The sequence below is a fragment of the Littorina saxatilis genome, linkage group LG16 (assembly GCF_037325665.1).
Source record: "Littorina saxatilis isolate snail1 linkage group LG16, US_GU_Lsax_2.0, whole genome shotgun sequence".
NCBI classification, from domain to species: domain Eukaryota; kingdom Metazoa; phylum Mollusca; class Gastropoda; order Littorinimorpha; family Littorinidae; genus Littorina; species Littorina saxatilis.
Genome location: NC_090260.1, coordinates 50,022,800 through 50,033,201, shown reverse-complemented (window position 1 = coordinate 50,033,201; position 10,402 = coordinate 50,022,800). Strand labels below are relative to the sequence as shown.

The 10,402-nt window shown below is 40.2% G+C and overlaps 1 protein-coding gene across 1 annotated transcript; it reads right to left on the bottom strand.

Moving 5' to 3' along the window:
* Window positions 1–3,540: 3,540 nt before the first annotated feature.
* LOC138951167 (uncharacterized) lies at window positions 3,541–8,841 on the bottom strand. The gene is made up of 4 exons (XM_070322808.1): window positions 8,665–8,841; window positions 8,258–8,354; window positions 7,045–7,192; window positions 3,541–6,174 (listed from the first exon to the last, which is right to left on the bottom strand). Exons 2-4 carry the CDS (start codon window positions 8,342–8,344, stop codon window positions 5,375–5,377), a joined length of 1,035 nt encoding a protein of 344 aa, XP_070178909.1. The 5' UTR covers window positions 8,345–8,354; window positions 8,665–8,841; the 3' UTR covers window positions 3,541–5,374.
* Between the last annotated feature and the right edge of the window lie 1,561 nt (window positions 8,842–10,402).

Sequence of the window (10,402 nt, the reverse complement as noted above, 5' to 3'; positions counted from 1 at the left end):
TTGTTGTTGTTGTTGTTGTTGTTGTTGTTGTCGTCGTCGTCGTCGATGTCATTTGTTGTTGTTGTTGTTGTTATCGTCGTCGTCGTCGTCATCGTCGTCGTTGTCAGAGGTTATTTCTAAAGATTTCATTGATAGTCTTTGTTCTCGTCACCAAGACTTGCTAAGAACAAGCTTGGAACAGCAAGAGTTCCAAGAACAAGATTAGAACAACTCATTACATCATTACCAGTACGTCATTTGTATTTAGAACACACTTTAGAAAAAAACTCTTCAGCTACAAACCAGTCACCCTCACATGTCCGAGGTGTTTGTCTAAACCACTTACTGAAATGTTTTGAGGTTTAATGACCATACACATGTTGAACCGGTGAGTGTCTTCCGCTGCTTAATTCGCAAATAACTATTTTATTAAAGTCCGCTTGAAACGCTCAAAGATGAAATTCCATGTTAAAAAGTGACAAAAGTTTCACATTTTCCCGTTGTAACAGCTTCCGATGATATTATATGAAAATTCTGATCCTCTGAGAGGATTCCCCGAAACAAAATCAGTTTGTACGCCTAATTTTAATAGAATTGTCCAAACAGTGTCGCTAATATTGTGCTAAAAGATGAATTCTAGAACAATGTTCACAGACAGACACCACTTGGCAAAAACATTTTCAGTGCTGGGAGATGAAAAAAAAAACTACCTCGCTACGCGCGGGCTTCGCCCGCGCTCCGCTTGGATAATAATAATAATAATTGTCAGTAAGTACTGGTGTCACATGACTGATGTGAACCAGTTGATTGGCTAATGGCGATGCGCTTAAATCTGTTAGCGCACTCCTGGAGTGCGCTAACTTTTCCACAGAGCGTATTCTTACACCCTTTGCCAAAGCGAGACTGTACTCTCATCCTCAGAATTAATCAATGACATGTAGCTTATATTCTCCACAATACCAATGATTATGACCATAAATGTCCTGCTTTTCAATTAAAGCAGAAGTGTTTTTTTCTGACAGATTGCATGCGCCTGTGCCGCCCACAGTTGCACTGATCTAAAAATAGAACCCGCTGTGTCTAATTTTTCAGTTTCGACTTGCGAAGATTCCTCTCATAATTATGCCATGTTGGTGGCATGTACCTTATTATCCACATTACCAAATGATGAGTTAGTATACAATTCCCAGCAGCTAACAGAAAACACAAGTGTTATTCCGATAACGTAGCAGCTAGATCAGCACGTAGCAGACTACACTGAAATACGACTGCATCTGTTCAGTAAATGAATGTTTTCCGTTTATTTTAAGGCAAGAACAATCGGAATCGAAAACGTGTAAAGTTTAGAACGTTCTTACCACATATAAGACTTATTAGGGAGATTAAGTGTACAGTGCCAGTGGTAGTCGTAGTGGTTAACTTAAGGAAAATCTATGTATCATTACGCGTTCCGCTTACGGTAACGAAACCGACAACGACGTCTCGGCGAGTGCGTTTAGTTTCACTTTCGTTAACGTAATGGTAGGGAAGACAACTGATGCATAATTCTAAAGAGTACCGTCCCATGTCTTGACTCTTCATTTGGAAAAAGAAGAAAAGTCTTACCCGTAGCAGACGACGCAGCAGAGACGACACAAAGAAAACCAACAACCACAGAACCGGTAAGTGCAATGTTGTTTGTATTGATACATCGTAATGTTTCTTATATATACCGTAAAGTACCTTGTAAGCGCCCACCCCCCTGTGCACCAATTCCGACCCAAAGTAGGGGGTGGGCGCTTACCGTCTAGGTACTACACCCTATGCACGAGCAATTTTCATTGAGAAATGTGATCTTTTATCACTTCGTAATCATATCTTCTTTCATTTTCCATCGTCAATTGTTTTTCTTGTTCGTATTGTCATTAGAAGAGCTTGGGGAGACAAATGTCGTCGCATCCTTTTCTTGTCTGCAGAGGTGCCGCTGTCGGCCGCAGGCTGTGTCTCCGTTTCCCTTGAACAAGGGGTACGTCTTCTGGATATGGGCAGCAGTCTATTTTACTTGGCCAAAGACTGTTTTCGGCAGAGAGAGAGAGAGAGAGAGAGAGAGAGAGAGAGAGAGAGAGAGAGAGAGAGAGAGAGAGAGAGAGAGAGAGAGAGAGAGAGAGAGAGAGAGAGAGAGAGAGAGAGAGAGAGAGAGAGCGAGAGGAGGGGGAGTAGTGTCTGTGTGTGTGTGTGTGTTTCCATTGGCGTTATTATCCAAATAGTCAAGAGGTGTACGATTTGATTCGCGGCATCTTGTAATCATGGACTTGCAGGCGTTTAGATCCAAGGCGTGCAGACACACGTGGGTTTGCAAGAAAGGGAAATCATTCACAAAACTAGCAGATCAAGTGCGGAATTTTTATTTCGCCTGATTTCAATGGTGTAAAGTGGGGGGTGGGCGCTTACAAGGTACTATACCCTATGCACGGTTTTGGACTAAAAGTGGGGGGTGGGCGCTTACTCGATACTGGGCGCTTACAAGGTACTTTACCGTATATAGGCCAAGATAATACGGGAAGCAGCCCTGGGCAATCTGCAAAAGGCCCAGCCTTCCGGCAGTGGTGAAGGCAAGTCTCTCATTGACATAGTCTCTGCATATCCAGGCCAAAACTAAAGATAGTTGCAGCAGAGTTCCCACAACAAACAAGCATAAATGAAACATAGAATTAATGGTTGGACATAGTTGTACTCCCAACTGTATTTTGTTTTTGTTTTTTTGTTACTCTGTTGTGTGTTATATTTTGATTCAGTAAAAATGTCGATTGCTAAGTTCACTTTTGTTTTCAAATCTTGTTCAAATTTTGTGTGTGAGTTTGTGTGATTAGAGATGGATTATTCAAAAAACGCAAGGAAAACAAGGTTGGCATTATCCTCCTACATTCAGTAATATTAGGCATGTATGAAGTCTAAAGTTCCGCAACATCTACAGTTTCATATATTTTAATTAAGCACAAGGTCACACGGAAAACCCATTCTTCTTTTTTATGCCAATGGTGACAAGACAACAAGCGACCCTAAACTACCTGTTAGCCGGCCGCACTGCTTGACCTCAGTACCAGAGCGACCGCAAGCAAAGCCCGACTTGATATGGTGATCTTTGATTACTTTTCCTTCACTTATCCAAACATTATTCTCTTCCTGAATTTTTATAAGCCAGACTCCATGGCAAACACCTAGCAATGACCAGGATCAGAAATACATCTCACTTTATACACTTTAGCCAAGTCTGAGTAGTCTGTTATTCTTCTTTCTTGATTGATTGCCTCCCTTTTACCATAACATTCTCTGATTTCCAAATCTGAGATGCATGCATCAGTTTTAGTGTTATGTCTGCAATAAATTTAGTTTCTGTACATTTATCATTAATCATAATTATTCCAATAAATTGACTTGCACTAAAGCTAAGTTAGAGAGAGAATTTACTGACAACAATTAAATCAGATCTAGAGTGAGTTGTTTCAACATAAAAACAAGCATTATAATTGTACAATCACATAGACATGTATACACACTTTGGACTGAACTCTCACTCTGTAATACAATTTCAAACGTTGAATTTAATTACTATTTCTTCAAGCTTTGCCATGCAAAGGGCAATATTTTAACAAATCTCAAATGTATGTTCTGTTACTCAAAATAATCCCTTTAACTTCAAGTAATATTAATTATAAATTATTTATAACACCTTATACGCACATATATGTAGATAACCAATTCTAACTTCATATGACTATAATTTGATTTTCCATTTGTTTCACTTCCAAAGTCAAATAATCATACAGCAAATAGTACACAAACTCATTTCAATTCATGGACAGATCCAGTTATTAATATGTGATTATTTAGGAATGTAATGGCACTAGAACTGCCTAAATGGCAGGTAAAAATAGTTATACACGTTAAAAATACACTCAAGCAAAATATGTGAGTGTACGTGGGAGTTTCAGCCCATGAATGTAGAAGAAGAAGATTGGATCTTTTGTAAGGACGGGTCCTGAGGCAAATCCACACAGCCCAAATATTTGACAGTTCAGTGTCTTTGAAAAAGTTATGGTAGAAGAACAAGATTTTCAGTGAAGAGTGGAGAGTCCCATGTGACTGCCTGGCTGATGATGATGGTTGTTTAGTGGCCGCTTGGTACCGAGGTATGAGCAGACAAGAAGACCCTCTGCCTGCAAACTACAAATTACAACACAGCAGTACCCATGTCAGAGATCCATGTGCACACCTACTAATGCATAATGAAGAATAGCATGTACTAAAGTAATTTGCGAAAGCAAGTACAGCTGTACAGGCTGATGAAGCAAAGTAGCACTAGCAGTTACTTCAAGAAAGTCACTGTCCTACTTGATATGTCAAAAGCCGGTATATACCACACAAACAAATTATGTTCAGTGTCAGTATGAGTGACCATCAGATATGTATTTATACACAAGTGACAAGAGCATACAATTTTACAAATGATCAATAAATGGAGGTCAGCTGGGTTCTTACCTGGCTTTATTTTTTACGCAGGTTCACTTGATAATAGACATATGCTTGTTTGGAATCAGTAGCGAAATAAGAAACAGGCCGCAGCCAGTATGAAACGTTTAAAGCGCGCCCCAGTTGGGTGCTTCTTTTTTTGTGTGTCAATTTTACAGACGACAGAAATGTCTGAATGTGCAGCATCTATTTGGTTTAACCAAATTTAACTCAATAAAGTACCACTGAAAAAGTTGCTTTTGCATTTGACCGACTATTAGGGTTTAACGTCCTCTTAGACCAACTGGTCTATATTGGGACAGGTGTTGGTAATACGCTGAAAATATGGTGTGATACTTTGATTCGAACAAGCCCGCTGTGGCTGTCTTCTTCGACACACCAGCATTGGGTTTGTCTTGTCAAAGTATTGAAATACGATCATGATAATCAGAGATGAAAGATCATGCAAGCGTGTCTTCGTGTTTTCCAAGCCCTGAGACTTTTGCTGTGAACTTGGGATCTTTTTCGGGGGTGTTCGGACACCAAAGAGAGTCTGCACAAAGTTGAATCCGAGAAATAAATCTCTTACCGAACGTGGGGATCGAACCCACGCTGATAGCGACCAACTGGCTACAAAGCCAGCACGCTACCAACTTAGCTACGTCCCCGCCAATTGCATTTGACCAGATACTTGTAGTTGCAAACCGGGTTATCCACCATATTTTGAACTCCCACCAGGCGACCGGGCAGTAGATTTGGCCATCTCTAAGCAGTGAAATCATGTTAATAATTTAAAGCCTTCTACAGGGTCAATTTGTTTAGATGCTTGGCCATTTGGATGCCAAACACCATGTGACACAAGATCAATGCAATGAGCATTTCTTCTACTTGAGAGCTACACAGACAATTAGTAGAGATACTCCTCCAGTGTTGGTGGATTCAGTCCAAAGAACTGTGATGTCTCACTGCCATGTAGGCAAGTATGACAGTTGGACAACAAAACTCCAACCAGGTAGAGTTTCCCTACAGGGGACAAGAACAGCTTCAAATTTTTTTTGAAATCCAAAAATGCCCACAGCCTAACAATTTTTGAAAATTCCCATTCAACAGAGTTTCTCGCCCTGCTCATTTCTGTGTTGAAGGCCTGTTGCTCTTCTGTGATCTGTCCACGGTACGGCCTCATCAAGTTAGGGGTCAAGGGGTAGGCTCGGTCCCCATACAGGTACATTTCATCTCCTGCTGGAGTGACCATGTGCTGCTGCATGTGTTCAAGAATGCCACTACCATTCAGCAAAGCTGCGTCATGTCGTCGACCAACCAAGGGCCCAAAAACATTTGCCACAAGGCCATTTGGTGTCACGACACACTGAAACTTTAGAGAGTGCACCCTCTTATGGCCGTACACTTCTTGTTGCAAATGGCCGGGGCGACACATTGATCGTATTGTGCCATCAACCATCCCCCAACAAAACTCCAGAGGAGCCCCCTTGGCATGTATAGCTGCACAGTACCGTTCCAGTTGGGGCACTGTCAGCCATGGCTGATTGAGGTTTGTTAGTTTGTCAGAAAACTGATCATAGATGAAGTCGATACCTACCTTGAACAGCACACACAACTCCGGCTTGGGACGATGAAACATCTGCGAAAGGTCAGCAAACCGGCATGGGTAAGCCAACCTCCGCAGACAGATGCAGAGCACCTCCAATCCTGAAAAAAATCATAAATTCAAATGAGCCTGGTGAGTGTGTATGCGAATGTGTGTGGAGAGGCATATTCTCATACAGTCTTCAAGTTCAAAAATAATAACACTGCAAAAGTTTTCTCACGCGCCCTAAAATACCCAGCCCGAAGTGCTTATCATCAGTTTGATTTTCTATTTATCAGGTTTGACACAGTTACTGGCTATACTGCACACACAAAAACAGTTACCCGACAAGAACAAAATAAAAAGATTTTTATTTTGAAGGGGGGGGGGGGGGACACCACGAAGACAAAATCAATAAAAACAATTATCATTAAAAAAGTTAAAACAAATAAGTCCTTTGCACATCAAAAGTAACTTCCCTTGAACTTGGATTCATGTAACAATGGCGGCCACTTCGTCAACTTGTAAAAAAAATATTCATTTATTTTGTTAAACTAATATGAATAAATTATCAGTATCGACGCATCTTTATTTATTCTGTTACCATATTTCAAAAATAATTTCACTCAACTCCACAGACTAAGTCAGTAAGTGGCACAACCAATTCACTATTATTTCTCTATTGTCTAAATAGAGTACTGTGTCGACCAAAGGGGCTAAAGTTAGTCAGGTACATTTTGTGATTCAAGTTCAAAATACATAGTTCAAATTTTAGATTTTAAGCAATCCCAAAATAAATTATGCCCCAACTCAACGCTCCGCTTTAATCTTTTACGAAACCTGAAATAGTAAAAACAACTCACTGAATATTCACAGTAAATGCAAACTTCACGACTTTGCGAATCAAATCATGGAGGAGGATCATTAAACTATCATTCTGACTGAAATACAACTCAACTTCACAGCAACCAGGGTAAAAAATAAATCCTCACCACTGGCCTTGGTTCCTTGATTGTTCATTCCATTAGGCGCCTGCATAGTCCTCTGCATTCCCAGAAGGGCGCATAGTCTCCGAATCTCTTCCGCGCTGGCTGTGAAGTGATCAAGGGCGAACTGACCCTCATAGGCCCTTCTTTCTGGCTGTTGAAATGTAGGTTAAACTTAGTGAAATCATGGATCACTTGTACACTTTATTCAATTAATTAGCCTGAAAATTCTGCTGAAGCTACTCAAATCAGTACTGGGTAACAGAGGGAAAGTTAAACTCCAACATTTTAACTCGCCAGCTGGGCGAGTAACTTCAAGAAAGTCACTAACCTGGCAGAAATTTCGCCGCCCCGATACATACCAGTTCCCACAATTGATCTGCAGTAGCGTTAAAACCCTTTTGGTTGCATTTGACCAGAATTTTAATTGGCCAGCCAGGTGAGTTGCGAGCCTGTTTTTACTAGCCAAGCGGATTGTTTACTCGCCCCTGGATAACAAATGACCCTTACAGGTTGAACTTGAAGCATGTTGGATAAATAGTTTCAACTGTGCATCTCAAAAAGCACCAGTTGACAGTATTCTGATATAAATACTGTGTATGTTTTAGAACACAGAAGTTTCCTTGTACTGAAGTAATTTGATCCTAGAAATAATAAAACTAGAACCAAGGTGGCTTGTGCTTAAAAGTCTGATACGTAGAACCAGTAAGTGTAACATCCTTCTTGAAAGTACATGTATTGCTATCAAATTAAAATGACACAAGAACACAAACTGACAGTGACACAGACTCTGTGACAGAGAGTGGACTTAATAATAATAGTCATGCTTTGATGAAACTAAAACTCTGACTGCAGATTTGGTCATCAGTTTCCATTTGATTTTGATTCTTGAACAGTAAATAGTTAAAACTCTATGTTTATAAACCATTAAATGTAAGTAACAAAGTCACACGGAAACCAAATCTAGGTGTAAGTGTTAGATCTACCCAATATCACAATCAGTATCACTGTTGATTCAGACAAGATCACTATAATGACTATGAAAATGAAATCTAACATTTAATTTTTTACATGAACAACATTTAAAACCTAACCATAACCAATCCAAAGTAACCTCACCGGCCATAACCAAAATATACGCCTGTTCCTGACAATTATATTTTAGTGGAACCTTTAATGCCTTTAGAAGCTAGACCTAAGCTTTGACTTGTTTGCTAACCTGATCAAGAAGTGCGAAGACAACAAAATCATCTTCTGCGTCATCCTCGTCCCACGCCGCAAGCTCAAGTTGGTCCCTGGCATCCATGAAGATCGATCTTAAAACAAAACATAAACAGCGAGAGGATTGGAACATTTGCAACTTTTCACTGCATAATTCATCTTCCAGACAGTAAGCGAAATCGAAATCGAAAAGGGTGAATCGAAAAACTGAACACAACTCAAAAGCGGCCATTTTTTGTGTGTTTGAAATGTGAAAAAGCTTGCTCTGTTCAACGCTTAAATTACAGCATCAAACCAGGATTATATCACACATTAAACTGACATTTGTACCATTAAGTGGTTTAGGAACATACTAGTTATAAATAATCCTGTAAATAAACAAGCGTTCGCTCAGTTTTTACATACCTTTTGGGGCTCGTTATTTTCGTCGATTCAACCACAGCTCGTTAGCGGATCGAAGGAAGCATCCGTAAACTTTGACCTCTAACCTTTGAACTGCGCACACATCGCTGACGTCAACACATAAAAAAGTACCGATAACCACTAGCACTACCACTGGCACTGTACACTTAATCAGTCTATTACCAGCCTGCTTTATGTGTGCAGACTCAGTGCAACGGGACGAGCAATTTTTGTTTTTGAAATGAGACTCAGTGCAATAGGCTAGCAGACGACATAAATCCCGCTCAGCAAATTAACATGTTAGGCAAATGTGAACGATAAAACGATGGGGATATAATACGTGTAGGGTTCAGAGCATTCTTACCGTTCATATTTAGTACCAGACTCCCCGATGAGGGAAGATACCACACGAAAAACATGCCACGTTTATTTTGAAAATGGGCTTTCCGTCGACCTTGGCAAGGGGCAAAACTCTGCACAGTCAATCTGTCGAAGCTCGATGAAGGTTTCGAACCGCAAATAACTGAAAGCACAGTCCTTTCTCCGAGTTCAAATGAGAGAAAGATCATCACTGTTTAGTTTAACGCTACACTGGAATTACCAACAGAAATTAAAACAAGAGTTTGCGTGTGATGAAAGCACGACACACGAGACAGCCCACAAAAAAGTAGATCTTCTATACGACCTGACCACACAGTTATGCCTATTCAACTGCGCGTAGCAAAATGTGCGTGTTGTATCTTCTTTTTTCTCTGGCGGTACCGACAATATCGTTATTGAAACAATCCCAGTGCACTAAGGGATTTATAGAGCAAATCTCGAAAATAATTATTGAACTCAGCGCTATGCGCTTCGTTCAATAATGAATTTTCTCGATTTGCTCTATAAATCCCTTAGTGCACTGGGATGTCTCAATAACTTAAATAATAATAATAATAATAATAATAATAATAATAATAATAATAATAATAATAATAATAATAATAATATGGGAGATTTATAGAGCGCTTGACGTTCTCTAAGCGCTTTACAATGAATTGGTGAGAGGTCAAGGCAGGTGAAGTAGCCCGCACGTTGAACATCTCTCATGCTGGGTATTTTCGTGTTTCTATAACCCACCGAACTCTGACATGGATTACAGGATATTTTCCGTGCGCACTTTGTCTTGTGCTTTCGTGTACACACGAAGGGGGTTAAATCACTGGCAGGTCTGCACATAAGTTGACCTGGGAGATCGGAAAAATCTCCACTTTTAACCCACCAGGCGGCAGCGACCGGGACTCGAACACACGACCTTCCGATTAGGAGGCCGACGTCTTACCAGTAAAGAATAATCTCCACCACCACGCCACTGCGCAATATGTCACCTTCCAGCACGGAATAAATCGCTTGTCACAAATGAAATATTTTTGAATTTCACATTTTCTAAAATATAATTTTGGTTGTGTTCTACTCTGTGGTGAAACTCGTTCTGCAAAAGAGCAAACACTTTTCGAGTAGTAAGCCTGTGAATAAGGTAACCCTCAAAACGTCGGTTCTGAGAAAAACAGCCCCAAACAATGTTGACCTTTTTTCTTAGCAACCAGCTCATTGGTCAAGTATTTGTTGGTCTAAACAATTGAAACTACAAAGAGCTTTCCATTCATGTGTACATTTATATCGACGGGTCCATTCGAAGTTTGTGTCCATTAATTTTTAATCGTTGAGTGAGTGTGGCTGTTTGATAGGGGCGCTAATCTCA

Bases quoted from the DNA above. Each gene is read 5' to 3' on its own strand.
- LOC138951167 (XM_070322808.1), bottom strand. From the start codon at position 8,344: ATGGATGCCAGGGACCAACTTGAGCTTGCGGCGTGGGACGAGGATGAC. The intron at 7,193-8,257 runs GTTAGCAAACAA...ACATTTCAACAG, and splicing joins TCTTCGCACTTCTTGATCAG to CCAGAAAGAAGGGCCTATGA. The intron at 6,175-7,044 runs GTGAGGATTTAT...GATTTTTTTCAG, and splicing joins TCAAGGAACCAAGGCCAGTG to GATTGGAGGTGCTCTGCATC.